Source organism: Eleginops maclovinus, chromosome 11, assembly GCF_036324505.1.
Source record: "Eleginops maclovinus isolate JMC-PN-2008 ecotype Puerto Natales chromosome 11, JC_Emac_rtc_rv5, whole genome shotgun sequence".
NCBI classification, from domain to species: Eukaryota; Metazoa; Chordata; class Actinopteri; order Perciformes; family Eleginopidae; genus Eleginops; species Eleginops maclovinus.
In genome coordinates, this window is record NC_086359.1 from 4,688,980 (window position 1) to 4,708,570 (window position 19,591).

At 40.8% G+C, this 19,591-nt stretch overlaps 2 protein-coding genes across 3 annotated transcripts; one reads left to right on the top strand and one right to left on the bottom strand.

Annotated features, from left to right (window-relative positions):
- Window positions 1–5,268: 5,268 nt before the first annotated feature.
- On the bottom strand, window positions 5,269–7,884 carry LOC134871668 (transmembrane 4 L6 family member 4-like). The gene is made up of 5 exons (XM_063894477.1): window positions 7,629–7,884; window positions 6,907–6,972; window positions 6,477–6,610; window positions 5,817–6,003; window positions 5,269–5,704 (listed from the first exon to the last, which is right to left on the bottom strand). Exons 1-5 carry the CDS (start codon window positions 7,803–7,805, stop codon window positions 5,696–5,698), a joined length of 573 nt encoding a protein of 190 aa, XP_063750547.1. The 5' UTR covers window positions 7,806–7,884; the 3' UTR covers window positions 5,269–5,695.
- A 1,427-nt stretch (window positions 7,885–9,311) lies between these two features.
- Window positions 9,312–18,799, top strand: LOC134872803 (mannose-P-dolichol utilization defect 1 protein-like). 2 transcript variants are annotated; one of them, XM_063896239.1, is made up of 7 exons: window positions 9,312–9,471; window positions 10,515–10,580; window positions 11,587–11,719; window positions 13,791–13,876; window positions 15,276–15,391; window positions 15,998–16,108; window positions 16,197–18,799. In XM_063896239.1, the coding sequence occupies exons 1-7, from the start codon at window positions 9,381–9,383 to the stop codon at window positions 16,311–16,313; spliced, it is 720 nt and encodes a 239-aa protein (XP_063752309.1). In that variant the 5' UTR covers window positions 9,312–9,380; the 3' UTR covers window positions 16,314–18,799. The 2 variants fall into 2 exon arrangements, with proteins under 2 accessions (XP_063752309.1, XP_063752310.1); XM_063896240.1 differs by having other exon boundaries at window positions 11,587–11,665.
- Window positions 18,800–19,591: the final 792 nt, after the last annotated feature.

Sequence of the window (19,591 nt, forward strand, 5' to 3'; positions counted from 1 at the left end):
ACTACATTTATTACTGAGTTTATGTCCGAGCGAACAGAGAGATACGCAAAATGCACCGCATTTAGTACGACACACACTTCTGCTGTGTATTTTCAAAAATAAAATACAGTAAAACTATGGTTGCAGGCCCAAGTTTAACAAGAATTTAACAATAAACACAAGGTAATTATTTACACTGTTACATTTACAAATAGCATTGTTTACTCACTCATACACTGCGTGTCTCTGTTGCTACCTAATGGGAGGAATGGTGCTGCTTGTGCTGAGACATCAGTGAAACAATGTCTGGATCCAAACTGGAGAGTTTTAATCTCATATCACAGTCCACATTGATCCTGTTATGCTGCTTTGTTTTCAGACCAACAAGTGTAGAAAAAACAACTTCACAGTTGTAGGTGGTTGGAAACGACATCAACAGTTTCAGAGCAGCGTCAGCCAGCTCTGGGTGCTCAGGCTGGACGTGGACCCAAAAGTCCGTCAAGCTTTTCTCTCTGAAAGTCGTCCTCAGTGTCCCATCAGATGCGATGTCCACAAGGCTGTCAACCTGTCTTAATGGGAGCTTGGAACTGACGTGTTCGATGTGCGTTTTGTCCCCAAATGGATTCCTGATCCACTCATAGCCTGCATCTAGTTCTGGGAAATATCTTCCCAGCTGAAAGTGAAGGCCTTGCAGATGTTCCTTGAAGGCTGCAACTGTGCCGCCGTCCAGCTCTTCATCTGCAGCGAGGAGAAAATCCACAAGCGTCGGAAAACAGTCAAACTCCTGGCCATCCAGATGGACACACCACAATTCCATCTTGAGGCGTGCGGCTTTAATTTTGTCCTGCACATTGAAGGCGGTGACGGCTTTTCCCTGCAGCGCTAAGTTCAGAGCATTGAGTGCGCTAAAGACATCGGCCAGATATGCTAATTTTGAGAGCCACTGGAAATCATGCAGTCTGTCATACAGTTCATCAGTATGATGCAAGAATAACATCACCTCATCGCGCAGTTCAAATAGACGGATGAGAACTTTCCCACGCGACAGCCAGCGAACTTCAGTATGGAAAAGCAGTTTTGTGTGTTCACTTCCCATTTCATCACACAGAGCTTTAAAAAGACGTGTGTTCAGTGCTTTGGTTTTTATTGTATTAACAATTTTCACAGATTCGTCCAGTACTGATTTGAGGCATGGTGGCATTTTTTTCACAGCCAGCTGTTCTCTGTGAATGCAACAGTGTGTTGCTGTGGCGCAAGGTGCAACTGCGCGTACGCGCGCTGCCAGTCCCTTGTGTTTCCCAGTCATTTGCAGTTGCACCATCTGTGCAAATACCAACACATCATGTCCAGTCGATATTATTCTGCAGGATGAAATCGTTGACTGAGTCAAAAATGGCTTCCCCTGTGGTGTTGGTCGGCAGGGAACGACAAAACAGAAATTCATCCTGCACACCGCCATCATAAATGTACCTTACAAAACACAGCAGGTTTGCCTCATTCACGATATCAGTTGACTCGTCCAGTTGCAGTGTGAAAAACTGGCTTTGGCGTAAACGTGTGATCAGCTGATCTTTCACATTTTCGGCCATGGCGGTTATTCGCCGTTGGACAGTATCATTGGAGAGGCAGACCCTGTTAATTTCGTCGTTTGCTTTCTCCCCAAACAATATATTAGCCATAACCTTGGCAGCTGGTTTGACTAAATTCTCACCTATCGAATGAGGTTTCCCTGTTTTTGCGATGAGAAGGGATACCATGTATGATGCCTCTGTAGCCTTCGCATTTTCCCCCGTCGCAAAAAAATGTGAGGGCGCCTTCGTCATGTGTTTTTTAAGTTCATCACGTTTTCTCTCAAACAATGCTAAAGGTTTCCCGATGTAATCAAGGTTTCAAGGTTTTATTTGTCATATGCACAGCAGATACAGCGTATATGTTGGCAATGAAAATCTTATGTCGCGTGCTCCTCCAACAACTCCACATACATGGTGCAAATAACATAAATAAAATAGTGCAAAAAGAGAGAAGAATATTTACAATATCAACAATAAAGATTTGAGGATGTGAAATATATACATATGTGGAATACATTGAGAGTATTTAAACACTTTACACTGTTGAATGAGGAGGTATGGACAGATGCATATATTACGTATAACAGATGTATATGGCAGATATGTATAATATATAGATATGTGTACTATAAACAGATATGTATGGCAGATGTGTATAATATATATATATATATATGTATGTGTGTACTATAAACAGATGTGAGTAGACATTCACACAGCTCAGGAGTTCAGCAGTCTTATAGCCTGTGGTATAAAACTGTCTCTGAGTCTGGTGGTCTTGGTCCGGATGCTGCGGTACCGTCTGCCAGACGGCAGCAGACAGAACAGATTGTTGCTGGGGTGATGGGGGTCCTTTAATATCCTACCGGCCTTCTTCCTACACCGCTGGGTGTAGAGGTCCTCCATGGATGGCAGCTCCGTCCTGGTGATGTGCTGAGCAGTTTTCACCACCCTCTGTAGAGTCTTACGGTTGAGGGCGGTGCAACTGCCATACCAGGCGGTGATGCAGCCAGTCAGGATACTCTCGATGGTGCACCTGTAGAAGTTGCAGAGTATCCTGGAGTCCATGTTGAACTTCCGCAGCCTGCGGAGGAAGAAGAGCCGTCTTGGATATGACCCTGGTGTGATGTGTCCATGTCAGGTCCTCACTGATGTTTACCCCGAGGAACCTGAAGCTGCTGACTCTCTCCACAGGAGTCCCGTCGATGGTGATGGGTGTGTGTGCCTCTCTCTGCCTCTTCCTGTAGTCCACAATCAGCTCCTTTGTTTTGCTGACGTTGAGATGGAGGTTGTTGTCCTGGCACCAAGATGTCAGGGCTCTGACCTCCTCTCTGTACGCCGTCTCGTCGCCGTCTGTGATCAGGCCGATGACGGTCGTGTCGTCAGCAAACTTGATGATGGTGTTGGAGCTGTGTGTGGCCACGCAGTCGTGCGTGAACAGGGAGTAGAGGAGAGGGCTGAGCACACAACCCTGAGGGGCTCCGGTGTTGAGGGTCAAGGTGGAGGATGTGATGTTCCCCATCCGCACTGCCTGGGATCTGCCCGTCAGGAAGCTCATGATCCAGTCACAGAGGGCGCTGTTGAGCCCAAGGTCCCTGAGCTTAATGATGAGCTTGGAGGGCACAATGGTGTTGAATGCTGAACTGTAGTCAATGAACAGCATTCTCACATAAGTGTTCCTCTGGTCCAGGTGGGAGAGGGCAGTGTGGAGGGTGAGGGAGATGGCATCATCCGTGGACCTGTTTGCTCTGTAGGCAAACTGCAGGGGGTCCAGTGAGTCAGGGAGGGAGGAGGTGATAAAAGTTTTGACTAACCGCTCAAAGCACTTCATGATGATGGAGGTGAGTGCAACTGGGCGGTAGTCATTGAGGCAGATGGGTTTTGTCTTTTTGGGGACAGGGACAATGATGGACTCTTTAAAACATGTGGGGACTACAGACTGGAGCAGTGACCTATTGAAAATGTCTGTGAACACATCTGCCAGCTGAACTGCACACACCTTGAGAGCACGGCCAGGGATGCCATCAGGTCCTGGAGCCCTGTGTGCGTTGATCCTTTTCAGAGATCAACGCACACAGGGCACACTTGTGTTTGCTCTCAAAATGACGCTTGAGCTTGGCGGGTTTCATAGCCTCGTTAGCCAACGACTCGTAGCACAAAACACAGTGTGGATTGGGATCCTCTTCATCTCCAGTCCAGAAAAATCCGAATTGTATGTAGTTGCTGTGATATTTTCTCTTCACTTTAGCGCTGAATTTTCCGCGATCAAGCCGAGTTTCACAGCTTTCAGCCGGGTGGTGGTTAGACGGCGAACCGCTCTCCTGGGACTCAGTAACGCACACAAAATCACTTGTCGCTGCGGCTGAACCACTTGTAGTTGCTGGATCTCCTGCATCAGGACGATGCACCTTGACTGTCACGTCAGATTTGTCATTTAATTTTCTTTTAACTGACCCTGTCTTTAGCCATCGATCCATCTTGTCAGTTGACAGCTCAAATTGACTGCGCAAATCATTTATGACGCAAGATCGTAACCTACGTAGCTACGTAGCTACTACATCTATGCTACACTCTATACTAGTCATTTTAAGACAGTTTGAGAAACACTTTAAACTTATAATATATTAATTTCAAATGTCACATTTTACCAAAATACTCACGGACCACTAGGGGTCGCTCACGGACCACCAGTGGTCCGCGGACCACTCTTTGAGAAAGACTGTTGTAAAGCCAAATGCGCTGTACTTCTATAAGCGCTTTCATCAGGTCTTTTTGAGTCATTCACACCTCATTCATGCAGAGCAGTACCACTTGCTCTAGGGAAGCTAACACTCACACACATTGGCCGAGCAACTCAGTGTTAAGTATCACGCCCAAGGATACATCCACATGTTGACTGCAGGGGATCGAACCCATAACCTTCTGGTTGAAAGACGACCACACTCCCTCGCAGCCACAGTCACCCATTATGTTGTGTTATATAAAACCGTTAAATAAAATCATAGTAGTTTATGTTTCGACGCATTCTTCAAGGGATTGCTGTCCAGCAGTGGCTCAGTCAGTAGGGGCTTTGACTGGGAATCGTAGGGTCGCCGGTTCAAGTCCCCAAACAGAATTGAAATATGGAAAGTGGACTGCTACTTGGAGAGGTCCCAGTTCACCTCCTGGGCCCTGCTGTGGTGCCCTTGAACAAGACACCGGACACCTCCAATCCCCACTCCACTTTGCTCCCCGGGCGCTGCTCCTAGTACTAGGATGGGTTAAATGCAGAGGACCAATTTCCATCCTCCTCTAAAGGATTAAAGCAACCACTCCTGTGTCAGGAGGAAACCGATGTACGTGGTGATTCCCTTTCATGATAACAAAGATGTCAGGGCGGTGGCTGGCACTGATTATTCTTTTTATGGATTTCTGACCACAAGTGTTTTACTGACTTCTTTTTACTCCCATATCAACACACGGTGGATCTGTGGTGCTGCATCATAAGAGAACGTGTGCCATAATCCACTTAATCTCCACGTGATCAGGCAATAAGCAGTGGAATAGCTCAGTTTGTTAACTTTGTTAAATGGCAGAATATACTTTACCTTGTGTTGGAGAATCAGCAGGTGAATATGAAACTTTAACCTTCCTGATATCTAACATGTTGGCTCTCTAGGACTAACAGCTGTTCAAAAGTAAATTTACACATCCAGCAGTTTGAGATAACACGGAAACATTTGTGTAGATAAAAAGGGTGTACTTTTATTGTAGTCAACAGTCAAGCTATGTAATTGTAAAACTTGACAATAATAAGCATTAATTATTTGTAATACTGTGAAGCATAGTTAAAACAAGAACATTATTTTAGAAAAGTCCCAATTTAATCTTGAAATGTCAATTTTATTCTCAACTTTTTGATTGTATTAAAATGACAAAACATATATTATATTATACCTGGCAAAATAATGAGATCTGACTTTGTTCTTGGTATATTAACTCATTGCATTTCAGGAAAACTTCTTCCCATAATTTATTTTCTTTTAGGCCTTAATAATCTTCCATACGACAGCAGTAGCAAAGCATTTCATTCAGAGGAAGCAAGGCACACCTTCCAGTAGGTGGCACCATTCAAATCTTCAGAAGTGGTATTAGTTCCTCCTTACTCATGGCTCCTGAAAGTTAAAAAACACACATCAAATCTTTTTTTTAAACTGGTGGACAGTACTTTTAGTAATATCTGCTTCAGACTGCTATAGTGAAAAGTGTGACCTCATTGCCCTTCACCTTTTTTTGGTTGCAGGCTCCAAACAGGCAGCCAACGAGGCCGTTGATCATCTGGATGGCACAGAGCAACCCCTGCAGACAGCTGGTGGCCACGAGGGTGAGGAACAGTCCAAAGTTGAACTGCACCACGTTCTTAGGCTCTTCGCACTTTCCCCACAAGGAAGAGTCGGCCAGGTAGGAGGAATTACTGTGTGACACAAGATGCTTAATTTACCACCACATGCTTTGGGGGGTTTCCTTTTCCTGTAGTGTGTTATGTAGGTTTTTGTGCATGTAAATGGTCTGCTAAGGTTAAAGTTCCTCTCCCACACTCTCCCTGGCTGAAACGCTAAATAGTGTACTGTTAAATAGTGATATCGTGTAACACTATGGGCTAGCGCTCCATCATATTGTACGTGAAAGTCTAAGGGGCGGGACATCAGTAAGCAGTTGACCAATCACAACAGAGCCAGGCAGCTAACCAATCAGAGCAGACTAGGCTCTGGTTTCAGACAGAGGGTGAAAAGAGGTGCTGCAGCACAGGCAGTATGAGAACAATAAAGAGCTTTGTGAACATTAAAGCATGGAGACATGTCCCAGTAGAGGCACTAAATGCAAATATAGCATGAAAATGAGCAATATATGTGCTCTTTAAATCTGAAAGTGACTTCTGTTCCTAACCTGTGTTTGAAAGGTGTTGTCCAGTCAGCACCAACTCTGCAGAGGGGCCCACTATTCAATCCGAGCAACGCCACAGTGAAGCTGTACAGGGCCCCGGCCACACCCACTGCAGCGAAGGCAATGGAAAAGAACATCTGCAGTCAAATGATAAACAAATGTCAAACATTTTGATATTCAAATATTATCAAAGAGTAGTTAGAAAAGGGGAAATGAAATGTGCGTTTTTCATCCCTTCATTGAGAGTTCTGCAATAGTGATTATGCAGCATATTGTTTTCCCCTTTATTTTATTGAGTCATTGTCCGCTTGACTAGCCTCCATCAAACACTTGCACCTAGTAAAATGTTCTTCTTCACCTTAGCAAATAATAGATTGACTAAACAATGTTAACTCAAGGCGCTCTAACTATAGCTAGTTGCCCACTGACTCACCCCAAAGCGATTCCCACAGCAGCCATTTTCTCCGGTGAAGTTGATGTAGATCGATGAGATCAACACCTGTGGAGGAGGGGGTCATTAGGGGTCAGGGAGTTAGATGAAGCATGTGAGATGTGTAGTGACAGCAAAAAAGATTCCTTTAAAAAGCTCCAGGGAAACCTTTCCACCGTCAGTTTTGAGGAATTCCTTCTCAAAGCTTTCTCGACAAATGTAAGACTCGGTGCCTTATGACGGTCTCGAATGTGATACGTGAAGACTCTGGTTAAAAAATGTTAGTTTCTACAGTGAGAGACACACATATTTTTACCAATTTAGCCCCAAATTTGGACTTACAACAGGTGGATGACAACTGAAACCAATTAAATAAACGATATAGAGAAGAGGCTACACAATTCAGAAACAAGTTAATGGCAACATCTATTCCAAAGTCACCTCCTTCAGACGGTACAACCACCAAACAATACTGACTGACTATGACGATGTTGTGCAATAACCCAGCTACTATATGTACAATATACACTCTTTTGTATTCTTCTTTTGTCATTCTGCTGCAACTTCACTCAGCAGTACTGTAATAATCACTGTTATGTGCAATTTATGCATTATATACATTTATAATTTCACTTAACTTTTAAAATGTGCACGTATTTGTCTTTATTTTATTGCCTTTTATCTGCCCTGTCACATCTGCTGTAACACTGTCTATTTCAACTCACCAACAAACCTCCTCCGAGGAGCCCCCCCATGTATTTCACCTCATCAGTGATGTGTCCTTCTCTGGCGTACTGGACGCTCCCGGCGGGGAAGAACAGCACGATGTTGCAGAGGATGGAGATGAACACAAACGGATACAGAGAAAAAGCAATGCATTTTGAACATTTAGCCGTGCACATCTTGTCAGAGTGAATAATGACTACCTGCTTTACAGACTCCTGCTCGTTCTGCTCGATTCCTTCCTGTTTTTAGACAAGAGAAGTCCCATTAGGGTGACCTGATGGTGTGGGGAGGTGTGATATGTAAGTCACACATGCACTTCAGTAAAATTGTAATTATTGGAGTTATTCTAATTCAGCATACTTTGTGCTGCTCTTACTTAAATGGGTGTAAAATCTGTACTGCATTGTCGTGTATGGATTATACGTGCAAATGTATATTGTACATGTGTATATTATATATTTTGATATGTCTCATCATTTCATTTCATGCAATAGCATTTTTTTTCTCAAGTGAAAGATGAACTACTTACCTGTTTAAATCATCCCTAATATATAGGTGTCTAACCAGGGAGCCTTAGATTAGATTAGATTAACTCGGATTAGATTAGATTAGATTTAGATTAATCAAACCTGCAATGAATGCATTAAATTGGCTTTAATGTCTGAAGATGAAAACTTCAAAATATGGAAGTGTTCAATTGTATTGTTTAAGTGTAATTCATTTAAGAGTGAAAAAATGTACAGCATTTATTTATGTATTTTTTAAAATCACATCAGTGTGATGTTTAACTTTCCCTGTTCAAAATCTTGGATATGTATAGTCGCCTATATTATTGTTATTATTATTATTATTATTATTATTATTGTTATTATTATTATTATTATTATTATTATTATTATTATTATTATTATTATTATTATTATTATTATTATCATCATTATTATTATTATTATTATTATTATTATTATCATTATTATTATTATTATTATCATTATTATTATCATTATTATTATTATTATTATTATTATTATTATTATTATTATTATTATTATTATGTCTTTATCTTAAGTTAAAAAGGAAACCTCTTCTAAATTTAGTTTTTAAAAGATTTAATTTAAATGGCTTATTTTTCCACAGATAAATACAATTTAAAAAATAAATAGATATTTGCATTTTCCTATAATCTGGATTTTTAAGGAAGAAGAGGAACATTTAATTAAAATAACCCATTCTTCACGTGGGAAAAAAGCAAAAACTTTACATCAAAGACTTTTCCAGGCAAGTATTTCTATTAAATAAATAAATAATAATAATAATAATAATAATAATAATAATAATAATAATAATAATTATTATTATTATTATTATTATTATTATTAATTATTATTATCATTATTATTATTATTATTATTATTATTATTATTATTATTATTATTATTATTATTATTATTATTATTGTTATTATTATTATTATTATACCCCTTTTTATATAGTTATTTTTTAAGGTTACAAAATGCTCAACAAAAACAAACAACATATATTTAGCTATCATTGTTTAAGATGCCTAGTTTTAATAGCAGGACTCCAAATGTTTTTGCCATTAAAAACTCGACAGGGGAACACAACAGAGAGGGGGAGAGAGGGTGGGCTTCAGGGTGTGAGGGGAACTCTCCGGGCTCCTCTGTAAACAGCGGGGAACCTTTGAACCACTCGCCCTGTCACCGAGCAGCAGTCCCGGCTGCAGCTCCACCATGGCCGCGTCTCCGTTCAAACACTTCCTGGTTACTTTTCTAATGCCCGAGAAATGTTACGAGAGGTTCTTCGTCAACTTTCACATGAACGGTGAGCTCACGGTGGGGACATTTGGGAAGACCGAGAGGGAAATCCTGCAGGAATGCTTCCCAGATGTGCGGAGGCGTTTCTCCTCTAGCCTAGCACTTTGTTTACCGTCGTGAACCTTTTTACAAACTGTGATACAATGTGTTAAATGTGGCTACTGTTTCCCTAACTCCTTTACAAAATCATGTTTTATGCACACTTAAGCACTGGTGTCAAGTACCATTAACTCAAGTACTTTGGTGTACTTATTTCAGTATTTCCATTTCACGTTACTCTGTACTTTTACTACATTTGTTTAATACCTTTAGTCACTTTACAGATTTGGATTAACGATATGAACCCTTAAATCAGACTGTAGTTCACCTGGAGTAAATCCAGCAGCTACCCTGCAGTATACAAAGCCATTCAAACTAGCTGCACCTTTACCAGCTCTGAGAACACTTTAATGATCAATGATTATAAAACATATCAGAGATATTATTCTGAAATGGACCAATCAAACAATGACTACTTTTACTGTCGCTACTTTAAGTACATTTAGAGGAGAGTACTTTCTACTTTCACTGGAGGAACATTTAGAATACTTTCACTGTGACAGAGTATTCCTACACTCTGGTACTTCTACTTTACTCAAGTACAAGATCTGAGTACTTCTACTTTACTCAAGTACAAGATCTGAGTACTTCTACTTTTACTCAAGTACAAGACCTGAGTACTTCTACTTTACTCAAGTACCAGATCTGAGTACTTCTACTTCTACTTTAATCAAGTACAAGATCTGAGTACTTCTACTTTACTCAAGTACAAGATCTGAGTACTTCTACTTTACTCAAGTACAAGATCTGAGTACTTCTACTTTACTTTACTCAAGAACAAGATCTGAGTACTTCTACTTTTACTCAAGAACAAGATCTGAGTACTTCTACTTTTACTCAAGAACAAGATCTGAGTACTTCTCCCACCTCTAACTAGGGTCCTCTCACTGTGAAGTAGGCGTTGAACATGTGTGATTGTTTTTAATATATATTTTTCTATCTTTGTCGCAGTGGCTTGCCTAAAGTTTGTGATGAACAGAGTTGTTGGATTTTGGATCTTACTGGACACTTTCCTGGGTAAGAAGCTAAACCTTAAATCCGATGTAATCATGCAACAGAAACAAAGAAGTCTGTCCTCTCCAAAATGATTGATCAAAGGCCCACACAGTGATCAAACACAAGCTTCTCTGGTAAGCTGTTGTGTAATGCTGTCCGCTGTAGATCAGCAGGATACCATCTGGCCTGCTGATCTTATCACCAAACCACTGCATTTGAATATCTGAAATGCAGAAGCAGTGACATCTCTAAATGTCTCTAAGAAACTGAACCCTGTGACCATTTTATTTGGATACTAAGAGTACCAGAAAGACATTCTGTACTGTGAGACATAACATACTTTACTTAGTTATGACCTTATTAAGGGCGGCTGTGGCTCATTGGTGTAGTGTGCTGATCCTCAGTTTAGGGGACCAGAGAAGCACAGGTTCAATTCCACCTTGCTTCCACTGCAGTCCACATGCTGTTGTATCCTGTGGCAAGGGTTTGTCCACAAACTCAATGTATTGCATGTCTAATGTATGTAATATGTAATGCAAAGCCCTTTGAGCACATGGAAAGCACAAAAATAAATATAATTAATTATAATTATACTGTTCTATTTCCATTTCATGCCACACTCTTGTGGTTATGTGACTTTTTAAAGACTTAAATGTGAGTTTTTATGACAGACTATAAAAGGACTTTTTTCCATGAAACTAGACTTGAACTTTTTAGTGAAATTTTTATGATATTCTTTATTTTTTAACTCACTTTTGTTGCATATGATGCTCTGCCTTTTTATGACTCTTTCATGGCTTACTGCGATGACTTCCTTATTCACATTTTATTAAAAAAGAATAACAATGATAATAAGAAGGAATAGAGCAGCCTCCCTCAAAGACATACAGACAATAATTGCAAATCAAGACCAAAATGTTTCTGTCTTCAACTGCAATCGTCAAGGTTATACTCAGATATGTATTGTTAATCCTGACTCTTCCACCAAACACACTGACTGCATGTTGTTTGTGTCGTTTCTGTGCAGCGCAGCTACCTCAGCTGCTGAAGATACTGTGGAGAAGAAGTGCAGACGGCCTGAGCCTGACCTCCGCCCTGCTGCAACTGTATGCCTTTTCCTGTCCTGTTGTGTACGCCATAGCACACCACTTCCCCCTCTTGTAAGTACAGTGGGGCAAAAAAGTATTTAGTCAGCCACCAATTGTGCAAGTTCTCCCATTTAAAAAGATGAGAGAGGCCTGTAATTTTTATCATAGGTATACCTCAACTATGAGAGACAGAATGGGGAAAACAATCCAGAAAATCACATTGTCTGATTTTTAATGAATTTATTTTCAAATGATTGTGGAAAATAAGTATTTGGTCAATAACAAAAGTTCATCTCAATACTTTGTTATATACCCTTTGTTGGCAATGACAGAGGTCAAACATTTTCTGTAAGTCTTCACAAGGTTTTCACACACTGTTGCTGGTATTTTGGCCCATTCCTCCATGCAGATCTCCTCTAAAGCAGTGATGTTTTGGGGCTGTCGCTGGGCAACACGGACTTTCAACTACCTCCAAAGATTTTCTATGGGGTTGAGATCTGGAGACTGGCTAGGCCACTCCAGGACCTTGAAATGCTTCTTACGAAGCCACTCCTTCGTTGCCCTGGCGGTTTGTTTGGGATCATTGTCATGCTGAAAGACCCAGCCACGCTTCATCTTCAGTGCCCTTGCTGATGGAAGGAGGTTTTCACTCAAAATCTCACGATACATGGCCCCATTCATTCTTTCCTTTACACGGATCAGTCGTCCTGGTCCCTTTGCAGAAAAACAGCCCCAAAGCATGATGTTTCCACCCCCATGCTTCACAGTAGGTATGGTGTTCTTTGGATGCAACTCTGCATTCTTTCTCTCCAAACACGACGAGTTGAGTTTTTACCAAAAAGTTCTATTTTGGTTTCATCTGACCATATGACATTCTCCCAATCCTCTTCTGGATCATCCAAATGCCCTCTAGCAAACTTCAGACGGGCCTGGACATGTACTGGCTTAAGCAGGGGGACACGTCTTGAACTGCAGGATTTAAGTCCCTGGCGGCGTAGTGTGTTACTGATGGTAGCCTCTGTTACTTTGGTCCCAGCTCTCTGCAGGTCATTCACTAGGTCCCCCCGTGTGGTTCTGGGATTTTTGCTCACCGTTCTTGTGATCATTTTGACCCCACGGGGTGAGATCTTGTGTGGAGCCCCAGATCGAGGGAGATTAGCAGTGGTCTTGTATGTCTTCCATTTTCTAATAATTACTCCCACAGTTGATTTCTTCACACCAAGCTGCTTACCTATTGCAGATTCAGTTTTCTCAGCCTGGTGCAGGTCTACAATTTTGTCTCAGGTCTCCTTTGACAGCTCTTTGGTCTTGGCCATAGTGGAGTTTGGAGTATGACTGTTTGAGGTTGTGGACAGGTGTCTTTTATACTGATAACAAGTTCAAAAAGGTGCCATTAATACAGTTAACGAGTGGAGGACAGAGGAGCCTCTTAAAGAAGAAGTTACAGGTCTGTGAGAGCCAGAAATCTTGCTTGTTTGTAGGTGACCAAATACTTATTTTACCGAGGAATTTACCAATTAATTCATTAAAAATCCTACAATGTGATTTCCTGGATTTTTTTTCTCATTCTGTCTCTCATAGTTGAGGTATACCTATGATAAAAATTACAGGCCTCTCTCATCTTTTTAAATGGGAGAACATGCACAATTGGTGGCTGACTAAATACTTTTTTGCCCCACTGTATATAGCAACGGAAAAAAAACACAAGAGCTCTCCGTCAGTGCCGATTCACTGGTACGCCAGACCAGAAGTCATAAATGAATCAGATGTTACTCAATTCTTCCCCTCTCAATATGTCTTGAGTTGAGATTAACTTCTGTTCACTTTACTGTTTGTGATGCTGGAAAGTACTTCAATGTCAACAACATGCCCAAGCTTCCAGCTCGTCTCACCTGTTTTTTTCCTTAGTTTGCTCCAGTTTATTTAGCTATGACTCACCAGCTCTATGCAAAAGTCCCGTGGGTGTGCACTGATGACATCCCTTCGATAAAGTGTACACTCATTAATGCACGTTCTGCCGAGTTAAACAGTGAGCCGTAATGTTCTGCAGAGAATTGTGTTCCTCTGAAATCTTTTGTCTGCAGCTGACCGTAAAGCTGTTATTATACTCATACACAGTTGCATGTGTTGTACTTCTTCACAGTGCCTGGGTTGAGAGGCTCATCACGTTGACACAGACCGCCACCATTGTGTTCCTCATCCTGCATTATCGTGGCAAAACCCTCACAGGTTAGCGCACTCTCATGCACAATTTAAATTCATATTCCAAAATGTGCATGCACCTTTTTCCTAATTTCGACTTTTGAAAATGTCCCGCTATTTTCTCATTATCACTCCTTCTCCATGTGGCCCTAATCATCTTCATTTTGTCTCCCAATTTCTTTTCCTTCAGATTTTTTACTCGAAATTTCGACTTTTCTGAATTTCGGTCTTTCATCTTTAGTCTGCACATGAGCATGTAAATCCCTGAAAATGGTCACACTATCTACTAGTGAACATTTCAAATCAGCCAACATATTTTACCTCATACTGATGGAGCTTTCCGCTGTCCAATGATCTTCTGGCATAGGTGTCCCTTTTTAAAATGACTGATTTTTGCCCGTATACTTTATCATGGTATAACAGAAAAGTTCTGAAACTTGCACCCATAAATGTTAACTAACAAATGAAAATACATTCCTCTTTTTCTCTTTATTAATAACACATAAAATGCAATGTAAATATACCATAACCTAATGTGCATTGTCCTAAGCTAAAATAAATCCCCCATAGCTTTCTCCTTATAAAACCATGCCTGTTACGATCAGTCACTTTAAACCATTTCCTTAAATAGTTTATTTTCCAATCCTTTGTTAATTTACTTTTTTATTCCAAATGATACCCCCATTACAACGTCTACAATTGTGTAAGTTGAACATGGTTTAAAAGCCACACCACTTTTTACCACAAAGTGACGCCCTGGTCTTGTCAGTAGTAGTGACATTCAGGACACACTTAGATTCTGCTAAGGTTTATCTAGATGAAGCCACAGCAAGGCTTTAACCTGCTAAATATTCTACAGAGTATTAGAAACCTGAGTTATGAAATACTAATTTATAGACTCAATATTCATTACTGTATTTTCACAGCAGGGGACTTTTGTAGGAGTCACAGTTAGATCAAACGTCACAGACAAATGGAAAGGCCCTGTGTATCCTGTATGACGGAGCATATTGTATATAAGTACTTGAAACTCATATATATATTTCTACTACTAACAGCTTGTGTGCAGATCATTTGTTGTTCAGTCTGATGTTGAATGTGATGAGAGGTTTATCAGTGACTCTTAACGTCTTCCTGTTCTAGTCTTTGGTCAATGCTGTCCTGGAGCGCCCTCTTGTGGTGGGGGACCTTGTGTTCATTGAGCACTATTCACTGAGTTAAAAAGCACCTATTATGCTTATTTTCATGTTTATATTTGTTTATTGTTTCTCTACTGGGACATGTCTCCATGCTTTAATGTTCAAAAAGCTCTTTATTTGTCTCGTACTGCCTGTGCTGCAGCACCTCTTTTCACCCTCTGTCTGAAACCACAGCTGGTGTACATTAAAAGTCCTTATTCATTCCTGTTATTCTCTTTTCATGGCAGGAATTCTGTTCCTCTTGGCTTTTGGGGGTTCCATTTTCCTTCTGGCGTCCTATGCAGCTGCAGCAGTTGTCTCAGCGATGCAGGCCTCCAGTTTGGCAGCCTTAATTGCAAGCAAGGTAGCAACTCAATCATCTCTCTGCAGCTCAATTCCTCTGCTGTCCTCAGAATCAGAATCAGAATCAGAATACCTTTATTCGTCCCACAGAGGGAACATTTTCATTTGTACAGCAGAAAGAGCCAAAGACAGCTTAATAATATCATACCCAAGATACAAAAAATATATACAAGAAGCACACAATTTACAAAATAGACAAAAATAGACCTCAGAAACCATTCTGAGTATAGCAGCCAGGTATATATTGCACAGTTATTAACACAAGGGGGTGTTATCGTCAGTGTTGTGATATGTGTGGGGGTCTACCGGGGGCCATGATGGTTGTAGAGTCTGACCGCTGCAGGAAGGAAGGACCTGCGTTATCTCTCTGTGAGACACCGGGGGTGCAGCAGCCTGTTGCTGAAGGAGCTGCAAAGTCACACTAATATTTTGCAAATATGCATACCACAGTTAAACTGAAATCTGTGAATTCTATAATTATAAAATACAAAATAAACAAATCACACGTGAATATCTTTATAACATCTGTTTGTGGATCGCTTTTTGAGATGAAGTCAGCATGAAGGAGGAGGAGAGAGCATTTATTTGCTGTTATTGTTGTTTCCAGGTTTTCCAGGCAGGAACAAACTACAGTAACGGCAGCACCGGCCAGCTGTCCACCCTGTCTGTGCTTCTGTCCTGGGCCGGATCTCTTGGATTTATCTTTGTGTCTCTACAGGTATGCACAGACAGAATCATAGCAGCTGCACATTTTACTCCCGTTCTCACCGTTACCTTAACTAACTGCTCCTAACTGTGTCCTACAGGAGACAGGAAACTGGTTAGCTACTCTGTCACACACACTGTCAGCCTGTCTGAGCTGCGTCCTCCTGGCCCAGGTCCTCTGCTGCAGTCCGGCTGCCGCTAAGAAGAAGAGCGACTAGAGGCGGAGGACAGTGACAAACAAACATCGTGTGAAAATCCTTCCTGTCCTTTAAGGAAATGCTTTGGGATTCTGAGCCAGATGTTGGAATATAAATACAGCACGGATGTAGCAGGAAATGTTTACAGAACACTTTTTGAAGATATATATGGCTTTGTGTTCCTTTCAGATCCTTTATAATGAGGACATATTCTGCTCATTTTCAGGATCACATATGAGGGACATGTCTCCATGCTTTAATGTTCAAAAAGATCTTTATTGTTCTCATACTGCCTGTGCTGCATCACCTCTTTCCACCCTCTGTCTGAAACCAGAGCCAAGTCTGCTCTGATTGTTTAGCTGGTCGGCTCTGTTGTTCAGAGATCCCCCGCTCCTTAACGTGAACAGAGTGCTCACTGTTGCTCGGTAACACTGTGGACATTTGCAGGACCTCAGCCAAGACATACCGAGGTAACCTAGGCAGCACCAGGACACATTAACCTTGCTTGTGTTTTCCATCCAACATCTCAGAGCAGAGGTGGGAAGTAACTAAATACATTTACTACTAGTACTGTACTTAAGTTCAGTTTTGAGGTAATTGTACTTTTCTTGAGTATTTCCATTTTATGCTAATTGTACTTTTCCTCCACTACATGTATTTAATCCCTTTAGTTGCTAGGCAGATTTGGATTAATGGTGTGAAGTATAATCAGCCCTTAAATCACCTGGAGTAAATCCAGCAGCTACCCTGCAGTATACAAAGCCATTCAAACTAGCTGCACCTTTACCAGCTCTGAGAACACTTTAATGATCAATCATTATAAAACATATCATATTATTCTGAAATAGACCAATCAAACAATGACTACTTTTACTGTCGCTACTTTAAGTACATTTAGATGAGAGTACTTTCTACTTTCACTGGAGGAACATTTAGAATACTTTTACTGTGACAGAGTATTCCTACACTCTGGTACTTCTACTTTACTCAAGTACAAGACCTGAGTACTTCTACTTTACTCAAGTACAAGATCTGAGTACTTCTACTTTACTCAAGTACAAGATCTGAGTACTTCTCCCACCTCTGACTAAATGGGATGTGGCTCACCAGATATGATAAACCATTTCTTTATTTGTTTTTATACATTTATGGCTTCTCTTTGTTTTACACTTTAAGCTAGAGGCGGAGGACAGTGACAAACAAACATCGTGTGAAAATCCTTCCTGTCCTTTAAGGAAATGCTTTGGGATTCTGAGCCAGATGTTGGAATATAAATACAGCACGGATGTAGCAGGAAATGTTTACAGAACACTTTTTGAAGATATATATGGCTTTGTGTTCCTTTCAGATCCTTTATAATGAGGACATATTCTGCTCATTTTCAGGATCACATATGAGGGACATGTCTCCATGCTTTAATGTTCAAAAAGATCTTTATGTTTCTCATACTGCCTGTGCTGCATCACCTCTTTCCAGCCTCTGTCTGAAACCAGAGCCAAGTCTGCTCTGATTGTTTAGCTGGTCGGCTCTGTTGTTCAGAGATCCCCCGCTCCTTACCGTAAACAGAGTGCTCACTGTTTCTCGGTAACACTGTGGACATTTGCAGGACCTCAGCCAAGACATACCGAGGTAACCTAGGCAGCACCAGGAAACATTAACCTTGCTTGTGTTTTCCATCCAACATCTCAGAGCAGAGGTGGGAAGTAACTAAATACATTTACTACTAGTACTGTACTTAAGTTCAGTTTTGAGGTAATTGTACTTTTCTTGAGTATTTCCATGTTATGCTAATTGTACTTTTCCTCCACTACATGTATTTAATCCCTTTAGTTGCTAGGCAGATTTGGATTAATGGTGTGAAATATAATCACCCCTTGAATCAGACTTTAGTTCACCTGCAGTAAATCCAGCAGCTACCCTGCAGTATACAAAGCCATTCAAACTAGCTGCACCTTTACCAGCTCTGAGAACACTTTAATGATCAATCATTATAAAACATATCAGAGATATTATTCTGAAATGGACCAATCAAACAATGACTACTTTTACTGTCGCTACTTTAAGTACATTTAGAGGAGAGTACTTTCTACTTTCACTGGAGGAACATTTAGAATACTTTTACTGTGACAGAGTATTCCTACACTCTGGTACGTCTACTTTACTCAAGTACAAGATCTGAGTACTTCTACTTTTACTCAAGAACCAGATCTGAGTACTTCTACTTTTACTCAAGTACAAGATCTGAGTACTTCTACTTTACTCAAGTACAAGATCTGAGTACTTCTACTTTACTCAAGTACAAGATCTGAGTACTTCTACTTTACTCAAGTACAAGACCTGAGTACTTCTCCCACCTCTGACTACATGGGATGTGGCTCACCAGATATAATAAACCATTTCTTTATTTGTTTTTACACATTTATGGCTTCTCTTTGTTTTACACTTTAAGCTGAATTTAATAGTGCTGTATATCATTGTCTATGTAATAAAGTTAAAGATTTAAAAGAGCCGTCACCTCCTCTCACCTTTATGTCAGCACTGTGAAGACCTTAGGTGCAGTGGAACAGAACAATGTTTACATAAAAAACTGACCTCCTCCAGTTCCCTCTTTGTTTGCAGTTTACACAGCATTAGCATTGTGCACTTGGCCATGCCATTGTGACCCAGCTGAAACGAGACATGTGACCTTACACATACTCAAAGAAAATCCTGCATGTGAATCCCAACTACAGTTTTGGTGAGAAAATACAAAAAAATATAAAAAAATGTAATAAAAATAAAACCCTCATGCCTGCAGGTTGTTAAAAAGAGCTTCTTTGTCACTATCTGTATCCTATCGGAGGTAGAATTGAAATGTATTCAAGTATAAAATGTAGGTACTTACTTTACTTTGGTATGTTATTTATACTTACAATTCACTACCATTCATAGGGAAGTATTATATATTTTTAGTCCACTATATTTAATTTAAGTACACAGAATCGGAGATGAAACCCTCTTTATTGTCCCATACATGCACCCATCCCAGTACTAGGAGCAGTGGGCAGCTACCGTGCAGCGCCCGGGTAGCAATGGGGAGGGGGGAATGGAGGTGTCCGGTGCCTTGCTCAAGGGCACCACAGCAGGGCCTAGGAGGTGAACTGGGACCTCTCCAAGTAGCAGTCCACTTTCCATATTTCAAGTCCGTTCGGGGACTTGAACCGGCGACCCTACGATTCCCAGTCCAAGCCCCTACTGACTGAGCCCCTACTGTACATATGTTAGTTAAACAATATGTTTTGTTTTAAGCTCAACTAGTT

Bases quoted from the DNA above. Each gene is read 5' to 3' on its own strand.
- LOC134871668 (XM_063894477.1), bottom strand. From the start codon at position 7,805: ATGTGCACGGCTAAATGTTCAAAATGCATTGCTTTTTCTCTGTATCCG. The intron at 6,611-6,906 runs GTGAGTCAGTGG...ATTTGACTGCAG, and splicing joins GCTGTGGGAATCGCTTTGGG to ATGTTCTTTTCCATTGCCTT. The intron at 6,004-6,476 runs GTTAGGAACAGA...TGTGTCACACAG, and splicing joins ACAACACCTTTCAAACACAG to TAATTCCTCCTACCTGGCCG.
- LOC134872803 (XM_063896239.1), top strand. From the start codon at position 9,381: ATGGCCGCGTCTCCGTTCAAACACTTCCTGGTTACTTTTCTAATGCCC. The intron at 10,581-11,586 runs GTAAGAAGCTAA...GTTTCTGTGCAG, and splicing joins CTTACTGGACACTTTCCTGG to CGCAGCTACCTCAGCTGCTG. The intron at 16,109-16,196 runs GTATGCACAGAC...TGTGTCCTACAG, and splicing joins TTATCTTTGTGTCTCTACAG to GAGACAGGAAACTGGTTAGC.